This window comes from Aricia agestis, chromosome 4, assembly GCF_905147365.1.
Source record: "Aricia agestis chromosome 4, ilAriAges1.1, whole genome shotgun sequence".
Classification (NCBI taxonomy): domain Eukaryota; kingdom Metazoa; phylum Arthropoda; class Insecta; order Lepidoptera; family Lycaenidae; genus Aricia; species Aricia agestis.
The window spans coordinates 18,222,796-18,245,367 of NC_056409.1; the positions used below are offsets into that span (position 1 = coordinate 18,222,796).

At 36.0% G+C, this 22,572-nt stretch overlaps 1 protein-coding gene across 1 annotated transcript in view; it reads right to left on the minus strand.

Annotated features, from left to right (window-relative positions):
* Positions 1–22,572, minus strand: part of LOC121726282 (cell growth regulator with RING finger domain protein 1-like) — a 47,757-nt gene that overhangs the window by 17,525 nt on the left and 7,660 nt on the right. The window contains exons 3-5 of the mRNA XM_042113574.1: positions 13,919–14,054; positions 767–908; positions 45–152 (exon numbers count right to left, since the gene is read on the minus strand). Coding sequence (XP_041969508.1) covers positions 45–152; positions 767–908; positions 13,919–14,054 — 386 coding nt within the window. The remainder of the gene's footprint in view (positions 1–44; positions 153–766; positions 909–13,918; positions 14,055–22,572) is intronic.

Below are 22,572 nucleotides of genomic sequence, written 5' to 3' on the forward strand. Positions count from 1 at the left end.
ATAACCTCCTCCTTTTTGGAAGTCGGTTAAAAAACTATACCTACCTTCAAACACGACAGGTGTCCGTTAGCCTGCTTGAGGTACTGCGCTATGACACCGCTGGGCAGGTTGCACTGCTCGTCCCGGATGTGCACCACGCTCACTAGCGCCACCTGCAACAGTAATATTAACTTATGTAGTCGTATATCTGGATGTACCGTATAGACATTTTTTTATACATGGTCCACTCTGTATCATCTGATCTTGCAGCTACACAATGTTTCCTGCTCGTCTGTCAAGCGTCCTTATTTATTTTGATTTTTTATTTGACACACCAACAAGGAAATACATTAGAAAAGATCTTGACATAGAAAACATACAATTGTAGAATAAAGATTAATGTTTCCTAAATTACAGGTGTAGTTCTACATGCACAAATCATACACACATTATCTTAAGAACTAATAACTATGATGAACCTAAAATGGCAATAAATAAACAATAATTACATATAAACAAGCCACAATGTGAGACAGAAACGTACAGAGAGGGGTTAGAACCACAAAAACAAAAATTGTATGTAGCTTAAAAGTGAAACGCCATTAACAACCTAACGCGAGAAACCAACAATTTTTACATCCTTTCAAGTCCTTTCTAACGTATCGGAAAGCGACAACACCACCAGCGGGTAGCAGAGCTGCGCGGCGTGCCCGGCTACAGCGCCGCCGCCAGCCGCGTCTCGCTCTGTCGCGCGGGGAGGGCGGAGACGGCGCTTGCGTGTACTCACGGTGTCGTCGGGCCTCAGCTCGGCGGTGTCGCGGCGGTCGCGCGCCAGTATCACCACCAGCGGGTAGCAGCTGCGCGGCGGCGCGCCCAGCTGCAGCGCCTCCGACGATAGTCGCATTTCACTCTCGTCGTGAGGGTTGTACCTGCAAGAACCATGTAAATAGGTGAGGACACTGAGACGGGCCGTGCCGGGGCTCAGCGTCCCGGGGCTCATCGCAAAAATCCGCATCCATACAATTTGTATGGAAGCGGATGCGCGTATCCCACACTGTGTCGGGGCGCAGCGGATTTTCGCTTCCATACAAATTGTATGGAGGCGGATTTTTGCGATGAGCCCCGGCACGGCCCGTCTCGGTGTTCTCACTCCTTTAATCATATTATGTTTAAACTTAGGTACATTAATTGACCGCGATTATCATCAGATTTTAAATATTTTGGGTATCGAAGGACCATTTAAAATCATTACAACGTTAAACTCCATTGCAAAAGCTTTAACCTCTATGCCATTTCTCGTTAATACTTTTATTTTTAAATGAGTTACACGCTACGAACGTAGCATTAATTATAATTATGCAAATTGCAGACGCTCAAATAAAATAATATGCATCGTAAAGGTCAGTGTTAATGTGAATAATGTAGCGCGGCGAGTGATACAAATCTGTGCAGACTTAATGATATATTTTCTACTAGATGTTACTGGGAAATTACTACTAAAACAAAGATTTTGATGTGATAAAAACTATCTTTCTTTTTTCCCGGTACCCAAAGGAACTGCATGACATTCGTCTAAGAAATCGGTACATACAGCGGCTAAAGCGTAAAGAGGTTACAAACAGACGCACTCACGCATCACGCATGTATATAATCTATACTAATATTATAAATGCGAAAGTATCTCTGTCTGTCTGTCTGTCTCGCTATGTTAAGCTAGGTTTTTCGATTCTTTCGATTGTTATACACGTTATTAACAAAGAACTCACCTACCAACTTAGATTAGATATCAAATTCAAAAACAACAGCGCCAAAACTACTGAACCGATTGTAATGAAATTTTGTACACAGATAGTCCTAAAGCCTGAGAAAGGACATAGGCTACTTCTTACTGGAAAAAGGGGTTATAAGGGGGTGTTTATGCGTAAAATTGTTCAAATTAAGTTAGTTCCAAAAACTGGAACAGATGGCGCCAAGAGTCGCCTAGATCGCGCTATCGCTTGCTCATATGTATTTCTATAAGAGGTGGTACCATGTTGAGTTAATATTTCCATTCTTTCGATTGTTATACACGTTCTATACTAATATTATAAATGGGAAAGTATCTCTGTCTGTCTGTCTGTCTCGCTTTTACGCCAAAACTACTGAACCGATTGTAATGAAATTTTGTACACAGATAGTCTAAAGCCTGAGAAACGACATAGGCTACTTTTTAACTGGAAAAGGGTAAGGGGGTGAAAACGCGTAAATTTGGTCAAATTAAGTTAGTTCCAAAAACTCAAAATAGATGGCACCAAGAGTCCCCTAGATCGCGCTATTGCTTGCTCATGCGTATTTCTATAAGAGGTGGTTAAGCTAGGTTTTTCGATTCTTTCGATTGTTATACACGTTATTAACAAAGAACTCACCTACCAACTTAGATTAGATATCAAATTCAAAAACAACAGCGCCAAAACTACTGAACCGATTGTAATGAAATTTTGTACACAGATAGTCTAAAGCCTGAGAAAGGACATAGGCTACTTTTTAACTGGAAAAAGGGGTTGTAAGGGGGTGAAAATGCGTAAAATTGTTCAAATTAAGTTAGTTCCAAAAACTGGAACAGATGGCGCCAAGAGTCGTCTAGATCGCGCTATCGCTTGCTCCATGGCAACATGGTACTACTTCTTATAGAAATACATACTTATGTATTTCTATAAGAAGTAGTACCATGTTGAGTTAATATTTCGATTCTTTCGATTGTTATACATGTTATCAAATAACTCACGTACCAACACAGAAATCAGAAACAACAGTCTACCAATAATAAATAGTAAATAGTTTATGGCCTATGGGTATTGGCTATTGGGCAAAGCTAAAGTTGTGTAATGCATTATGCAGCTAAGTTGTGTACCGCTATATAAGCTTTAAAAGGTATAAAAAAGTTTAATTAAAAAAAAATCATATTACGGCACTACACGGCTGTTTTTGGTATTTTGATTTAAGGGGTACCAGGGTTTTAAAAAGCTTTTGACACCAATTTTATTGACACCGCGCGCTATAAACTGAAGTTCACGCGGACGAAGTCGCGGGCAACAGCTAGTATATTATATGTATCAGTTTCGATATATCCTATTTTTTTCCTTATGTTATTAGTTTAAACAGCGATTAGTCGAATGTTTTATCTAATCACTGTGGATTAATAAAGTAACAAAAACGGGTTCTGTGCTATGATAGATAGTTTCTTTATTAATGACAGTATATGAGCATTATAACATTATTAGATAATACCTACTTATTAAACAAAAATAACGTTTACAAACCGTGATAGTATTATAAGGGATATTATTAAATGCACATTAGAATAATTTTTCAGCACACTAGGTAACTCCGCTAATTAACTGAATGCATACCAGAAAAACTAATGCTGATCAAGAAAAAACAATTGATTAACTGAACATGTCCTTCAAAAAAAATATAAACATCATACAAAACAAAACGACCTTTATAACCGAATTCACACCAAAAATATGGTTCATACATCGGATATATTATTTGTAAAACGAAAATTTAAATTGTTTATCATAAATACTAACTTGCACTCTAAATTGGACAATCTTACAACGGAATTTCTAAAAACAATATCGAAAGGTGCACCACAATAAAATAATTTTCAATTATCAAAGCAAGTCTACAAATTGACAAATCGTGCAACTAAAATATTTTAACCTAACTTTATTTTCTTTTTGTTTCTCTGTTTTACCACGTTTTACTGAAAAACATGTTGGGGCTACCTCATCTAACGCCTTACGCCGCACTCACTCCTTTGCGCTCGCTCTTTACTGTTTAGCGACTTTCTGTGTTAGCGACAAAGATTTTTGGTAATTATGATGAGATATGGTGAAAGATTTTATCATTCCAAAACTATATAATTCAAGGTTTCTTGATAAAAATTAAGAAAAATTATCAAAATATCAAAAATGCAGGACGTAACGTTGACACTCAAACAGATATTAGGTCGCTCAAAAATTATAAAGCTGCTCATTTTGTATTTTAATAACTCAAATAAATAATTTTTAAGTTGCTGTTCTGTTAATTTCTCGTCACTCACTCTCAGTAGCTCAAATAGTAATTCTGTAACCCAAATTTAGTAATTTTGACACCTAAAACTGTAATTTACAGTCATTCGATTAAATACTACCCATAATTTATTAATAATTTTTAGATACTTATTAGCAAATATCTCGACTCGCGCGTTTAGCGGGCGAATCGAGAGACCCGCGGCATCTGGCGCGCATCAACGCGCGAGTCGAGATATTTGGGTGCCATTGCAGCGGCCAGAACTACGCGCGAGTCCGTTGCGAATGGACGTATTTGATTGGAGCGTGATAACTTGGAGTCCATGTTTATAGCGTTAAAACGCGCGTAAAACCCGGTATCTGGATGCAATAGAAATTGAAACGCGCGTCTGGACTTCGCGCGTAAAACGCGTCATCTGGACAGGCACTAAGACTAAGCATCTGGACGCGATATTATATACAGCAATATGTAGTTCTAGTATCTCTGGTACGCGCGTAAAACGCTCGAGTCGCTCACTCGCCCGTAAAACGCCTTATCTGGACAGGCTCTAAGCAGTCACTACTCACTAGCCTTTAACGAGTGTCTACAACTCCTAGTAGGTATCATACGGCTAGTGTGCGAGGTCCTTAATGTGACCTAGACGGTCAAAACACTAGACCAGCCCCTCTATCATGAGCTCTTAAAGCCAGCCAGAATACTGACTGGCTCGCATTTTGGTACCATGACCTCTATTTTCCAGCCAGTCAGTGGTCACGTGACACAAAACTCACTTCTCCATTGTTAACTGAGTAATAATTTCGTATCATTTGGTATCATGACAACACTTCTGACATAAGCTCGCTTGCTTTTACGTCAAATACAGCAATCAATAAACACCAACCAACGAGTAGCTTTTACTGAATAGTTTACATTTTAGTAATTTTATTACATACTTTTTAGTCTTAAATTATATTGCTATTTAGTTGGTTAGTTACTTAATAAGTTATATTTTAGTCTATAGCATATATTTTAGTGAAAATAATTCGTTATTAAAACCAAAAAACTAAACATTCGAAGTGTCCAAATTTTTGGAAAACGATTAAGTATTCTCAAGTTAATCACGAAGTGATACATAAGTAAAGACGTAGAGACCTTAGTAATCCATTTAGTGTTAGTGAGGTTTCAGAATAATAACATAAGTGAGGTGTAGTATATTAGTACAATATACCTATATGTCTAGTCAACAATAAGGTTTGCATTTGTGCGATGAGCTAAGACTGCATTGATTTAGTACACAAGAAACACATATAAGGTATAAGGAACACAAGTGTTGTGTATAATTACTGTAAAACTAGTATGAATTTTCACCAAAAACCTACAGGTACAATCTTATAGTTGCATTGTAGGTTTTTGTGTTATTTCACAAACTATTTCCTTGTAAACCTGAAGTATTTTGGTATATGCATGATAAACACTGCACCAAAGAGGTAAATTCAATATTAAGTACTTACTTTTAACAAGAATTTTCAGAACACAACCTTTTAAACTTTAGATGTATGTATAACATGCTCCGGATAAACATTGACACACCTAAACTAATAGAAAAGTTAAATAATTGATAATATCATAGAATCCCAATTAGCTCAATTCTCATATGAGCACTTTTTCATTTATAACTTCTTCTCTTGACTACAATATGGTATTATATGATGGGAATAGTGTAAATCACTAAATTTTACTCAAAAACAAAAACCTACATTATAGTACTTTTCCAAAAAAGACTTACTTAATAAGAATTGCATAACAAACATATAGAACTTATTGTTCATAAAACATAATATTATCATAGGAACATATATTATTATGTATTACCAAAAATACTTTTGTACTTACCTCAATAATAATAATAAGTAAGTATTAGTTTTATATTAAATTAAAACTTAAAATACATGAGGACTTACTATGTACTTCTTAGGAACCTGTCTTAGGAGCATTTCGTACAATCTTTTGATTGCAGTAGGTCTTTGTGTTATTTCACAAACTATTTCCTTGTAAATCATGCATGATAAACGCTGCACCAAAGAGGTAAATTCAAAGGTATTACTTTCTCAATAACAAGAATTTTGAGAACACAACCTTTGAAACTTTAGATTCATGTATATTCACGAATAAATATTAACACACACACATACACCTAAACTACTAGAAAAGTTAAATCATTGATAATATAAAATCCAAATTAGCTAAATTCTCATATGCACTTTTTCATTTATAACTTCTCTTGACTACAATATGATATAATATACAATGGGAATAGTCACTAAAACTCAAAAATATAATCCTACATTACTTATAGTACTTTTTCCAAAAAGACATAACAAAAATTGCATAACAAACATACTTATTGTTCATAAAACATAATATTTTCATTGGAACTTATATTATTATTACCAAAAATACTTTTGTACCTCAATAATAATAATATTAGTTTTATATTATTACATTAAAATTTAAAATACATGAGAACTTTAGTAAGTCCTCATGTATTATACATTTTAAAAAGATGTGGTCGTTTTAGGGACCTATCAGACAGAGTGGTCATGCGTTGAAGCATTTGCGTTGGTGACTGAGGAGCAATTCTGACACATTCAGAACTCCTCCTGTGTGAGTATATAGAAATACTCACACGGGAGGCATTCTACAACATAATACAACACAAAGAACACAAAACCCTTGACCGCTCTCTGTCTGAGATATCCCAGGCAATTTCCCATAGTTGCAACTTGCAATGCAGTTTCTAATTGTTATTGGTTTGCCAAATAAAAGTCTGAAATTATAATATTGTTTTTATCTTTCATCAAAAGTTTGTATTTGAACTCCTTTAATAATAATAAATTAATATTTACACAAGGGATATTTGATTCATCATCTTTGATTTTAAGTGACAAGACCTTGTTTAAGATTTCCGCTGTATAAATATTTTTATAAGTATAATATAAAAGAGATTTACCACTTGCCTATCTGATACTAGGTTGATAATAAGATGTAAGACAAATATAGTACCTATTGATGAAAGCTGTGTATGAATATGTATCTAAGGTAGGTATATTTAAGTGAGAAAATAAATGAAAAAACATTTAAAAACGAGTATTTATTAAATTTCTTTTAATTAAAGCTTTTGAGTGAATATATATTATCTTCCTAGGACTTTGTCATCATTACACTTGCAATTCTTTATTATAAAATGTAGTACTTATAGTATCTCAGTGTTAGCAATCATCCTTTATCCTGAAATATATTTGGTTCAGCGTACACAATACTAATAATGTAAAATGCCTTACAAGGCACGAAAAGGGGATTATTAAACTTATAAATTGCCTGTTTATGTTACAATAATACCTATTTGAAAGCTCAAAAAAACGTAGGTGTTCAAGAATGAGTTCAAGTTCAACAAACTATGTTCAACTCATGACATCAACTCTGTTGTAATGCATGTAATTGTAATCCACAAGTTTGATGCATTTCTAAGACTTTTTTATGGTAGATTATTAAGCGTAGGTATCAAATAGGTATAGGATATAATAAACTTATCAATTTCTTGCATATAACATAATCTCTATAAACTTAATAACAATATCTAATTATCTTTTTTTTTGTCTCCTTCTTCTTTTTTTTAATTGCCGACTCAGTTAGTTGCCAATGTCAGAGAATTCTTTCTCCTCTAGATCGCCATGCTTGTGATAATATAAACATGAAGGAGTGTTATTTTCTCAGTGTTTTCATAAAGGGCTTATAAAATACCAAAAAAATATAAATAAAACCATTTACACATTTATAATAATTACCTTTAAATACAATAAATCGGTGCAAAAGTATCTATTCCTACATTGACCACGTTATATATTAGAAAATAGTATATTTTATAATAAAAATTATAAATTTTTTTTAAACTATATTTTCATCTTGATTTACAATTTTTCCGTTAGTCGTTATGGCTAAGCCATTTCAATTCCTAAAAAAAAAAACAATTCCGTGAGTCAAATTTGACGTTCGTGTTTGACATTTCTTAATCCAGTTCAGAGACAATTATTACAGGTTACAACCATTCAGAAGTAAAAGTTGTTATGATGCGAAAAAAGAACAATTTACTTTACAAGTGTTTTCTGAGCTGCGCGGATTAGCTCAGGTTTTGACAAAGTTAATGATAAGGCCCCAGACAGACACCTACACGTCCGCCTCTATAAATCAATGAATTACGTTTATGTACCTTCATTCTACAAGATATGCAACTTAACAGGATCGAACAAGGCACTCGTTGGATCCAGTCAAATATACTGATTGAGACTCAGCTAAATTTCTTTCTCATGAAATGTTAATATATGTGGGCTACTAGACGATAAATATTATGCAATATCATTTACTTAACAACACTATTGAACAATTTATTTGACAATAAGATTAAAAGGCGAGCGCGTTCAATATCAGTCCTAGACGGTCAATAACATTGCACAATACGTGATATAAGATACTAGAGATCGCCCAATGGTCGAAATTCGACCTTAGTTTCACGACATTAGGACTACCATATAAACTACTAGATGTCCCGCGCGGCTTCGCCCGCGTAAATTAGGAATTTTACAGAAACCGTACATTTTCCCATAAAAAATATTTCCCCCGTTTTCCCACATTTTCCTGAGTTTCTTCGGTCGTATTGGTCTTAGCGTGATAATATAATATAGCCTATAGTCTTACTCGATAAATGATCTATCTAACACTGAGATAAGTTTTAAATCGGACCTGTAGTTCCTGAGATTGACGCGTTCAAGCAAACATACTCTTCAGGTTTATTATAATATTAGGTAGGTATGGATTTTTTTTTAATTATCGCTTGACAAACTCGAGTCTCGATCTAAAAGACTATGAAATGGTATATAGTATATGGTAATGTAATTTGCATAGTAGCAAATGCTTTCCGTTCTTAAAACAACTTGTATCTATAAAGAATCAGGAGTTCTCTCAGCACCTTCCGAACCACGGTATACCAGGTATACCTCGGTGCAAAATTTTACTTGTTGGTAGCATGTGCTTAGAATACTTCTCACAAAACCGAAGTCACCACATGTTTCCCTATAAGTTTTGAGAGTTCCCTCGATTACTTATGGATCCTTCATCAGATCACCACTTTTGTGCATATAATACTAAATTGGGATAATACCCTATATACCAAAAGAAAAATGTTGAAAATCGGTTAACAAACGGCGGAGTAATCGTTGAATATAAGAAAACGAACATAACACCTCCCCCATTTTGAAAGTCGGTTAAAATTGTAGCCTATGTGTTATTCTGATGTATAAGCTATATTATTGTAAAGTTTCATTAAAATCCGTTCAGTAGTTTTTGCGTGAAAGAGTAACAAACATCCATACATCCACACATCCACACATCCATACATCCAAACAAACTTTCGCCTTTATAATATTAGTAGGATTAGTAGGATAACTGTGCAAAATTTCATGCACCTACGTTTCCCCATTTTTCGTAAAAAGGGTTACAAAGTTTTTCGTTCACGTATTAATATTATGATTTCACAATAAAATTGACCGCCTAGGGGCCCGCTAACGTTTGTTAGACACATAATATCATTTTAGGGTTCCGTACCCAAAGGGTACAAACGGGACCCCATTAATGAGACTTCAACTGACACTTCTGACTGTATCTCAAGAACTGCTATAGCTAGACTTCTGAAATTGTGTATTTCTGGTGCCGCTATAACAACAAATACTAAAAATAAAATAAAGTTAATATTTAAGAGCCCATATGACCCTAACTTGACTACATACTTTAACCTAGATCTCAAAATCTGTAAGGTCTAGAAAACTGATTTTTTGACACAAGTAACTTCAGTTCATAAAGATTAAATGCTCAAGACGAAAACACGATTACTCAAAAAATGCTCGATAGTTTCTTTTTTACAAAAAACCTTGTTTTAGACACATTTTTGCTTAGATCTTCGAAGTTTGCTGTCTTTTCTTTAATATTTTTAAATATCTAAAAAGGTATTGATAAAACCTAATTTGCTCAAAACACTTTTTTCATAATCATCATAGTTCGTCTTTTATTCAAGTAAAACTAACTCGGCGATGATTCCGCGCCGTCCTTTTTCACCTGGCATATGAAAGACGGGCGTGAGTGTGAAGAGAGAAGGACGATGTTTGATTTTTAGAGTCAGGTGAGCTCTTAAGGATACATACAACCCAACAACCCATACAAGAAACGTGATTTTTTGGCCTTTTTGGCTCGTAATCCATAATGACAACATGTAGACACTTGAAATTTTCACAAAATCTTCAATAATATGTGTACTTTAATATTTATTAGTAAAATTAAAATAAAATAAATAATTAAGGGGGGCTCCCATACAAAAAACACAATTTTTTTAACTACTTTCGCTCTATGTATAATGGTACGGAACCCTTCGTGCGCGAGTCTGACTTGGTCGATTTTTTTATGACTATTTTTTTGCAGTTTGATTTAGATTTTAGACGAACAAAGCACGAAGTATCCATGTTACCGTCCACGAAGCAGCATTCAAGTTGCATAAAATAATATAATCTAGGACCTAGGTAGTTGTTACCGGTTACGAGAATGTTTTACGTATTGTAATGAATATTAATTCTGTTGTAGGTATCAGCAGGAAATGCTGAGCTATCCGTGTGTAATAACTTTAATTAGACGCAAGTTCCGTTCATTTCACCGCGCCGCGCCGCGTTATACAGTAACTAGCGGCCCGCCCCGGCTTCGCACGGGTGGACATTGATTTTTAAATATATTTTTTTCAATCTTTATTTCTTAGTCAATCTTTATGTTAAGCAGAACATAAAAATGGTTTACACTATTTAGCCTGTAACTACTATATTATAATTATTATACACATTTTTATTGTATTTTTTTTTATTTAATCAAACATAACACTGAAAATATAAAAAAAAATACAATAAAAATGTGTATAATAATTATAATTTATAATATAGTAGTTACAGACTAAATAGTGTAAACCATTTTTATGTTCTGCTTAACATAAAGATTGACTAAGAAATAAAGATTGAAAAAAAAATATTTAAAAATCAATGTCCACCCGTGCGAAGCCGGGGCGGGCCGCTAGTTAATTATAATAGCAATCAAAAATAATAGTCATTCAAAACGTAATGAATTAATGAAGCACTATAATATTATCCCATCAATGAAGCGGCACCCGGCTGTCGCATAACTATTATATTATAAATCTATTGTGTCTGCGATTACCATGATCGAGGTAATAATAATTAATATTTACGTGGACTCTCCGGGCGAGCACACCCGCGCGGCGCGCCTTGACGACGCCCAATTCGCAACGTGCAGCAGAAATCGTAATATTTTAATTTCGCCATAACATCAAAACCAAACGTCCAATTTTAATCATTCAAAGACCAAATATTATCTACATTAACTGTACTTAGTAATGAAATAATTTATTTTGATAAGAATTAATGCCATGAGTAAAATAAAGGCATTTAAATGTAGTCCAAAAACATTTAAAGATTTTTTTATAAAAAAATGTTTTTTTTTTTATGAAATAAGGGGGCAAACGAACAACGGGTCACCTGATGGAAAGCAACTTCCGTCGCCCATGGACACTCGCAGCATCAGAAGAGCTGCAAGTGCGTTGCCGGCCTTTTAAGAGGGAATAGGGTAATAGGGGAGGGTAGGGAAGGGAAGGGAAGGGAATAGTTGAGGGTAGGGAAGGGAATAGGGTAGGGGTTAGGGGATTGGGCCTCCGGTAAACTCACTCACTCGGCGAAACACAGCGCAAGCGCTGTTTCACGCCGGTTTTCTGTGAGAACGTGGTATTTATCCGGTCGAGCCGGCCCATTCGTGCCGAAGCATGGCTCTCCCACGTGGTTATTGTGCCTCACTCAATATAGATAGGTATAGTGTGTCGCGGACTTTTTTGTAGATATTTAAAAGATCTACAATTACTTAGAACATTTTATGGTTCTATCTTTTATAGTTTAGGCAGCGTACGCGAAAAAAGTAACATTTCTGGTTGATTTTTTACACCTTGCGTCCGAAAATCCCAAATATCTTACGGATCTCTATTTTTTTCCAAAATAAAATTTAGCCTATGTTCAGCAGAATTAATGTAGGATTCCAATGGTAAAAGAATCTTTCAAATCGGTCCAGTAGTTTCGGAGCCTATTCAAGACAAACAAACAATCAAATCTTTCCTCTTTATAATAGTAGTGTAGATGTTGCCCCATCCCGTGGTCAACTCTATCAGCGCCTCATTTGACGTTTCTATCGCAAATGATAATTCTTTGAAATATTTGTTGTATACTTATTACAAAAGTACAGTTTGCTCGTAATCATTCTATTTTAAATATAAAGTCAAGTATCATCTCATCAAACCTAGTTCAACTCTGAACGGTCACGCAATAATTTCGGTATGAGCACGCAGCGTGCCGAGAGTGTATCGGCCGATAACATTGAGATGAGGTTTCGCAATGGGTGTCGTAAACTTGCCATTGGCGCCGCCACCACCCGCCACCACCCGCCACCTAGGACGACTTGTAACGATACCTACACAAATAATACATCCAATGTGTTTCGCATGCATATAACGATAAAGCTATTATTTCAACATGAGAAATCTATAGTTATACACTTTTATTATAATTTATACTTGAATGAGAAATTATGTCTACCTCTGTGTGTTACATTTTCTGTCAGTTCCACTTGATTAGATGGGTATGGAGATTGGTTCCCGGGAAATGACATAGGACAGTTTTTGCAGCAAATGTAGGTACAATTAGAGAAAGATAAAAAGATCTAGTAGGTATGTATTTAATAATCTACCAGAGTATTTCAATTTTACCATTACACCTTGTCCATACATATTCCTAGCTAAGTATATAAAACCAAGGCAATTTGAGCATCTACGGACGTTTATCTGTCATAGATGGGTAATACCAGGACATTTTGGACGTATTTGGGCATGTTATGTCTATCTTGAAATTGATAGAAGGATTGCAAACTCGTGGAAACGTTACTGGTATCTTAAGGACATAATGAAAAATAAAGACTTCTCTGTGGCAATCAAAAGAAAAATATTCAACAGTTGCATTCTGCAGATTCTAACTTATGGAAGTCAAACCTGGGCAACGACTTCGAAAAACATCCAAAAGCTCAAATCCTGTCAAAGAAGCATGGAAAGAAGTATATTAGGCTTTACAAAAAGAGACAAGAAAAGAGCAGCTGACCTTAGGAAACTTACTAAGTTAGAGGATGTATGTTCAAAAATAAAAAAACACTAAAATGGCAATGGACAGGTCACGTCATAAGAGGACAAAAAAAGTGGTCAAAAATAACTACAAAATGGTTTCTAAGATACAATACAAAAAGAAAAAGAGGACGACTACTTAAAAGATGGTCAGATGAAACTGCTGGCCCTTTGTGGCTTCGGCTGGCTCGTGACAGATGCGAATGGAAAAGGCTGGAGGAGGCCTTTGTGTCAGAAGGTCACGCCAATAAGGAGGCTGACGTGCAGCTTCCCATTTCTAAATAATGTTTTTAATGAATTGTTTAGTAACTATTTTGTGAGTTTTGGTAATAAAAGGCTTTGAAATTGAAATGTCTATCTCTATTATAGTTTAATGTCACACACAATGCATTTCAATGCAGCATCATCAAATCATCTTCCGTTTCAAGGGTTCCCCAACGACTCGGCCTTACCCATTGCGAGGTCCTCAGCCGAAGGTCTTTGGTTTTTGCGAGGCCCTTTGTCTTACGAAAAAATACCTTGCGAGCAGGACCCTCCAAGAACGAGGTTCTGTTCGCCACCCCCTAGGGCCTTCACTGCCCAACGTACCTGGTGAAGTTGAGATGCGACGACTCCAGGATCTCGGGCAGCGTGCCCCACAGCGTCTGGTGCAGCTCCCGCACGGGCGCGCCCCACCAGCTCGCCCGCCAGTACCGCACCGTCGACGACACGCAGCACGTCACACCTGCGGATAGAGATTTATTTATTCAATTATCTCTGTATGATCCATGCGTCGAATGGGCATGTAAAAGGTCGGCTTGATCTCTCGCAAGTCGTGTCGGTCGTCCGTCCTGCTGGGTTATGAGATTAAAGGAATAGAGACTGCTCTTATGTACTGAGCACGCACCTGGGCACTATAAAATTACTCCTGCGTTCCTGGCCTGGTGGCTGGTTTCAATGAAACCGGCCACCGTCACCGAACAATTGAAAATTTAAATAGTGTCTGCGATACCCACGATGGAGGTGCTAAAATTGCCAAATTACAATATATGTATACCTTATACTAAGGTGCATATAATAAAATATATTATAAAGATAAACTACACTTTGTCACGAGTAGGTGAAGTGACGCGCTCTTCATTCCAGAGACTCCCCCGGAACCTCTAGTACTATGAGAATACTAGTACATATGTATATTCAGACTCCGGAAGGTCCGTTGGTTCTATGTGGCTATGTGCCCTTAGTCAATAATCCACAGGCACAATTCAGATTTTGGATAGTAGAATAAAGGGCTAATCCTTAATAACTATCTTCGTCATTATTGAGGACATGTTATTCACAATAGTCAGGATTTAGAGTCTGGCCAACGAAAGCTGAACCAAGCATTTATTTTGATTGGTAACACTATTCTGCCAGTCGATGGTTTGCGGTTGCACGATTTCATGATCTTGATACTTGGTCATAATTATTATTTTATACTCTTGTGATCTTTTAATTTTTCATACTAGACATGTTATTTATTTTAATAAATGGTATTTTTATTGAAAATCTTCACGAAGATTCGGATGAGAAACAGGAAAGTTTCCACCATACCATTGTGACCTAATTACCCATCGAATATTCTACTCTCTCGTTAATACCGATTAGACAAAAACACAAATAAGACACAATTATTTTACGTGCACTTTTTCCACTATATTCATTTATTATTATTACAAATTTTAGCTAAAAACACGACCGGTTTCGAAACAATTCTACTAGGCTTAGTTAGCAATATATTTTCTAAGTCAGTAGCTATAATTTATGTTAGACTTTTCTTTTATAGGTGCATAATTTTTTGCACATTGGAGTAATATAATATCTAGCATCAGCAGAAAATGATCTAAATCTTTTTTTCCTACTACATTATGTGATACCATATAAATAATTTTTAAATTTGCCGCGGTTCGCTTGGTTCAGCTTTCGTTGGCCAGACTTTTTTTTCTAGCTTGTCATAGTAGCGACTTGAAGCCGAGTTCAAGGCAATTACCTCGCCTCGAAATGCCCTAATTCGCAAGCTTTTTTGAACTTTCTATTTGACACACATATTAAGCTTAGTACGTCTTTTAAATTGACAAGAACTATTAACGTTGAGTCGCGGGCGAAACTCAGTGGTCGCCCTTCGACCTTGGAGTAGGCTGATGCAGTAGTTTTATATACATATATAGTATATAGTGTGAATGTATAATTGTATATTATCGACTGTTGTTTATTTTGAGCATTTATTACCTTGGAATACATTCAGCAATATTCCGTACTAGGCTACTAGCATTATAAATGCGAAAGTGTGTCTATCTAATAGCTCTAGTCTCTACACACCTGAGCAGTTAAGCAGCTTAACCTATCTAGATGAAATTTTGGTATGGACAAAGTTTCAGGGTGGGTTGCACCAGAGGCGTGATTATATTTAAGGTTAAGAATATCGTCAAATATGGCGTCCATTATGGACTTTTACTAGGGATTTGACAGTTCATTTAACATTTTGTAATAGTTAAAGTTATAGTTAAAGTTGGTGCAACCCACCCTAAGTCCTTACGTCTAATTTCCAATTAAATTTGTAATGAAGGGTTTTCGAGTACGTTATAAACAGTAAAACTGTAAAAAGCCGTGGGACGTCTATATAATGTTTAATATTAGTACTTTATATTTACTGTTACTTGTAGTTCATAATATATAAGTTACATGAAAAAAAAAAAAACAGTTTTCTTCTCTATTAATTTCTTTTTAACCTATTCAGTCATACGTAGATACTAGATAGTAACTAGTAGGTATTAATATCGCGTAGACACAAAAGATCTTTTGTGTCTACGCGATATTAATCATCAGATTACAGATATCGTCTAGAGTCTAGACTCTAGAAGTCTAGACTCATAAATATTAATTTTAACGGGTTTGACTGATTTTAAATACCACCAGGAACCGTAAACTAGGAACTGTTAACAAGTGGCACTTCTATTTTGAATTTTCGCTTTTCATGCTTATTTTCTTTATTTGAATATCAATGTGCCATTTAAAAATACAATAAAAATTAGACTACTTTTAATCAAAACATTTATTATGAATGCGGCAAATCCTTGTAACTATAAGATCATCTCATGACAAACAATTTATTATTATCACATCGATCATGGATGACACAATAATCATGATTTATAGATATAACATATATTATATTCATGGCTTCAATTGCATTTGTTTCCTTAATTTTCATTTGTTTTTCCGGAGTTAGCTTTTTATATTTATTTCATTATTTATTTCATTAGTGCTTTATAATTTATGTTAAATATGACAATATTTTTACCAGTAGGTAATTAGTAGATGTTGTATTCCGTTTATTTTTATTATTTTTTGAAAACAGAAATAGAACGCATAGCAGGTATGTATAAGATAGTATTACCATGTATTACAATATTATAAGTACACTAGCTGTTGCCCGCGACTTCGTCCGCGTGGACTTCAGTTTATAGCGCGCGGTGTCAATAAAATTGGTGTCAAAAGCTTTTTAAAACCCTGGTACCCCTTAAATCAAAATACCCAAAACAGCCGTGTAGTGTGCACATAATATGTTTTTTTTAAATTAAACTTTTTTATACCTTTTAAAGCTTATTTAGCGTTACACAACTTAGCTGCATAATGCATTACACAACTTTAGCTTTGCCCAATAGCCAATACCCATAGGCCATAAACTATTTAGTATTTATTATTGGTAGACTGTTGTTTCTGATTTCTATGTTGGTACGTGAGTTATTTAATAACATGTATAACAATCGAAAGAATCGAAATATTAACTCAACATGGTACCACCTCTTATAGAAATACATATGAGCAAGCGATAGCGCGATCTAGGCGACTCTTGGCGCCATCTGTTCCAGTTTTTGGAACTAACTTAATGTGAACAAATTTACGCATAAACACCCCCTTACAACCCCTTTTTCCAGTAAGAAGTAGCCTATGTCCTTTCTCAGGCTTTAGACTATCTGTGTACAAAATTTCATTACAATCGGTTCAGTAGCAAAGAGAATGTCATATACTACGTTCAGTAGTTCTGACGCTCGCGCTGTTGTTATTGAATTTGATATCTAACCTAAGTTGGTAGGTGAGTACTTAGTTAATAACGTGTATTACAATCGAAAGAATCGATAAACCAAGCTTAACATGGTACCACCTCTTATAGAAATACGCATGAGCAAGCAATAGCGCGATCTAGGGGACTCTTGGTGCCATCTATTTTGAGTTTTTGGAACTAACTTAATTTGACCAAATTTACGCATTTACACCCCCTTACCCTTTTCCAGTTAAAAAGTAGCCTATGTCCTTTCTCAGGCTTTAGACTATCTGTGTACAAAATTTCTTTACAATCGGTTCAGTAGTTTTGGCGTGAAAGCGAGACAGACAGACAGACAGAGATACTTTCGCATTTATAATATTAGTATAGAACATGTATAACAATCGAAAGAATCAAAAATTCAAGCTTAACATGGTACCACCTCTTATAGAAATACGCATGAGCAAGCAATAGCGCGATCTAGGGGACTTTTGGCGCCATCTATTTTGAGTTTTTGGAACTAACTTAATTTGACCAAATTTACGCATTTTCACTCCCTTACAACCCTCTTTTCCAGTAAAGAAGTAGCCTATGTCCTTTCTCAGGCTTTAGACTATCTGTGTACAAAATTTCATTACAATCGGTTCAGTAGTTTTGGCGTGAAAGCGAGACAGACAGACAGACAGAGATACTTTCGCATTTATAATATTAGTATAGAACATGTATAACAATCGAAAGAATCAAAAATTCAAGCTTAACATGGTACCGCCTCTTATAGAAATACGCATGAGCAAGCAATAGCGCGATCTAGGGGACTTTTGGCGCCATCTATTTTGAGTTTTTGGAACTAACTTAATTTGACCAAATTTACGCATTTTCACCCCCTTACAACCCCCTTTTCCAGTAAAAAAGTAGCCTATGTCCTTTCTCAGGCTTTAGACTATCTGTGTACAAAATTTCATTACAATCGGTTCAGTAGTTTTGGCGTGAAAGCGAGACAGACAGACAGACAGAGATACTTTCGCATTTATAATATTAGTATAGAACATGTATAACAATCGAAAGAATCAAAAATTCAAGCTTAACATGGTACCGCCTCTTATAGAAATACGCATGAGCAAGCAATAGCGCGATCTAGGGGACTTTTGGCGCCATCTATTTTGAGTTTTTGGAACTAACTTAATTTGACCAAATTTACGCATTTTCACCCCCTTACAACCCCCTTTTCCAGTAAAAAAGTAGCCTATGTCCTTTCTCAGGCTTTAGACTATCTGTGTACAAAATTTCATTACAATTGGTTCAGTAGTTTTGGCGTGAAAGCGAGACAGACAGACAGACAGACAGAGATACTTTCGCATTTATAATATTAGTATAGATTCCAGTGCTCGTTTAAAAACACTCACTATCGTACCATAAGAGTGCGATAAAAATATTTGTGTTCGAGAGTGAAAGTGAAAAGTAGCAATATTTCAAAGAAATTATATAGGTACGTAGTCAGCCACCAGACTTTATTCGTAGCCATTAACTGTTTTATTGAGATTAGAAGTAGCGGCCTTTTATATTTTTAACCAGAATGTTTCGCGGACGCAGCCGGTGCAAAATCCGATCATCCTTGGTAACTTCCGAAAGGTTACGTGTAACGCAGGGCAGCCTCGAAGGTTGCCCGAAGTGACGGGCGTGCACTAGGTATGGTTCGTTCAAATCATTGTACCTCAGAGTTACTGTGTTATTGGTGCTCCAAATCTTTATTGTTTTTTACTGCAATAGATCTCTCGACCTCTGGCGACCCACCTGCCCTAGTAGACAAGTGGCAAGCGATTATCGTAAAGTGTAAACGCTAACAAAATGTATGCGATTTGACAAAAGTCATCGCTTCGCTAGCGAATACTAAAGTCTAGGCCCTCAGGGGTCGCTATCCACAGGTTGAACCACGGTTGAACACTGGTCTAGCGACACATGCCGCCGCGCCGCTGCTTTATAATGGGGTAGAGCAAAATGAAACCTATGGTTAACTTCGTAGAGTGGTATTTTATTTGAATTTTTGTCGGTCGCGTGCCGCGAGAATTGGAAAGCCACCTGCGTTTAAAAGCGATGTGTTGCGAGGGATGTGTTTTTAAAATCCAATAGAATCGCTTAGCGAGGTCACTGCAACGTCAAGTCAATGAAGCGACTCTATTGGTTCTCAAAAACACATTCCTAGCAACACATTTCTAGTGGAAACGTACCCTTAGGCGTGTACAGTGTACACTGTACGCATTTCGCAGTCCGCATTATACGTCACACGACACGTTACGTTGCAATATTCCACGCTGTGTGCCAAGAAAATGGCGCATTAGCCCGAGAAAACTATTTATTTACGTTGACAAAATTAAACAACCTTTGTATAATTGTGTTATTCTAGAATCTAGAGGTGAACGCCCGGGAAGATTACACCGAGACATACATTTTAATGAATCTATTTTGCACAGCTGCTGAAGTTGGATATTTTTACAACGAATTCTTGGCATGTTTCAGGTGTAAAGTTCTTGTTATTGTAAAACGCAAGGTCTATAGAAGGTGTGTATAAACTGTACAAAAGCAGCAGTCACCATTGAAATAAAACTAGTATAAAGACAAATGTAGAGGCGCTTTTTTAATTAAATTAAAAAAGCGCCTCTACATTTGTCTTTATACTAGTTTTATCTCGTAAGTCGTAACTCGTAATGTTGACGACTTCCAAAGACGATAAGTTCTTCTTTTTATATCGATTGCATAATTTAGGAGCTACTGAGTTCTATTTAAAAGAATCGTTGAAAAATGTAATCCTTTCCTGGATAATGGACTGTAGTATAATTACATAATGATTCACCTTACATTATTTACCTTTTATCTAATATCTTCGTATCTACAATGTACGGAAATTGTATAATTATTGTGTCCAAAGAAGGAGATAAAGTAAATTACATTACGAACTCACGTTAACCTTGCAACATAGAAAACTCTACCGATTATATCGCGGTATATGTTTATAATATCTAGAGGATATACAAAACACATACAAAACTAGCTGATAATAGTTTGGGGTGTGTATGGATCCCCTATACATATTGACTTCGCTTTGAAAGTAGCAGCGCTGAAAGAGTAACATTTATTTTTATTTTTTATGGGACAATTCATGAAGCTGTGGCGCTTGCCCATACAAAACACAAAAAAAATATCTTTTAGCGCTGTTACTTTTACAGTGAACTCTATACAAGCCACAAGGGATACAACTCATACATCACACATACACACCCTAAAGTATATTAATATTTTGTATTGTTACACCTTGTATATGTAGAGAGATTAACACTGTTCCAGTACAGTAACAGAAACCTAAATCTAGTTATTGGCCTAGATTACTTGGATCGCTCTCGAAAGGCTGCATGCAGGTTCTATGCCGAGTTGTAGCTATAACAAGTAATCAATATAGTTACCTATATGATCATCCACTTAACATTCTCAGCTTATGGACTCTAAAACGCGTTTCCTTTAGATAGATATATAGATACTTTATTGCTCACATTAAATTTAAATACAAGATCATGTTACTTAAACTAAACTTAAGGAAAACATAAATGTAGGCAAGGGCGGCCTTATCGCTTGCGATCTCTTCCAGGCAACCCTGCGGGAGAGGAAAATTTAATCTAAAAAAGTATGCTATGTACCGGATACCTTTACCGTTTAAACGCTGAAGGAGAACATCTTACGTCACGAGGATAATATTAATAAATATAAAAACATAAACATTTCGCTAATAAAATGATCAACTGAATAAATTAGAAGAGGTTTTGTCCTTACGATATATTATGTTAAATTATGTATGTTTTATAATATTAAATGTAATGTTGTATACGTCCGCCCGAACGCGTGGTTTGGCGGCTACCCGGCCGTTCCCCGAGATCACAAGCAAGCAATACAACGCGATAACGCCGAGAAAATACGCTAGCACTGTTTTTCCATACTTGAAACGTATTCCCCAATTTACTCCCTGGACAATGCGTCTAGAACACTAGACAAATATTTTTTTTTATACAATATTAGGATCTGTTAAAGCTATCGTTCGATTTCTCTACGTTCGATTTTTTTAAATTTAAGTAAGTAATAAATAAAAAATATTACCCTTCAAAAATAATATTATGACCCTCAAAAACCGCAAAAAATGAATGCCCCGTACCATACCCCGCCAATCGACCGATCATAAAACAAATTTGAAAGATCTTTAAGATAAAATAAAAACGTAGAGACTAGAGGCATAGACTCACTCTTCCCGAATATATTTAAAAAATAAATTAGATAGGCTCTATTTTGAAAGAGGAATCAGAGGACTGCGTTACCTCGATTTACTGCATCTGTCTTTATCACACAGTGCCGTAAATAGGGCGGTGCCACCGGTGCCCAGGCACAGGGCGTAGACTCTGGGGGGGCGCAAAAATGGCCAAACCAGGCAGGACTTTTTCGGTTTGCTCCCGATAATAGTTCCCGCTGCACCCCTAGAGCACGATTCCAACAGCAAAATAGACCTATACATTGCTTTGGGTAATATAATATCTAAAAAAGCAAGGGCGCAGTTGTAGAAGCTCGCACAGGGCGCAAAAAAGACTGTTTACGGCACTGCTATCACAATACAAAAATTCTACCGCGGGCCGCGTTACCTCTTGAATAAATTTTTACATACTATCGCTTGTGATCTTGCGCTGTAGCGCCCAAACCGCGCGTTCGAGCGGACGCGTATAAAGCCAGTCTAAAGCTAGCCCCTAGTTTTAACTCCGCAAAGCGTCTAGAAGTAATTTACATCCATGCTCCTTAATGGCGGGTGCCGGCATTACGAAACCTTTCAGTTACTATACAAACGTTTATTTATCGACTATATACTGTGTTGTAACCCGAACATCACTAATTATTCACTGTTACGTCATAATGATAAGAAATTAGAAAATATAACAAGCAGGAGAAATAAATATCATGCCTTTTTTTCTAGGCAAACCATGCTTTTTTTAATCTCTCTTTTATACTTATGGTTGCCTGGACATAAAGAACCATACTAATAATAATTTTAGGACGTGGGAGAGCCTTGCTTCGGCACGAATGGGCCGTCTCGACCGGAGAAATACCACGGGCTCACAGAAAACCGCAGTTTCGCCGAGTGAGTGAGTTTACA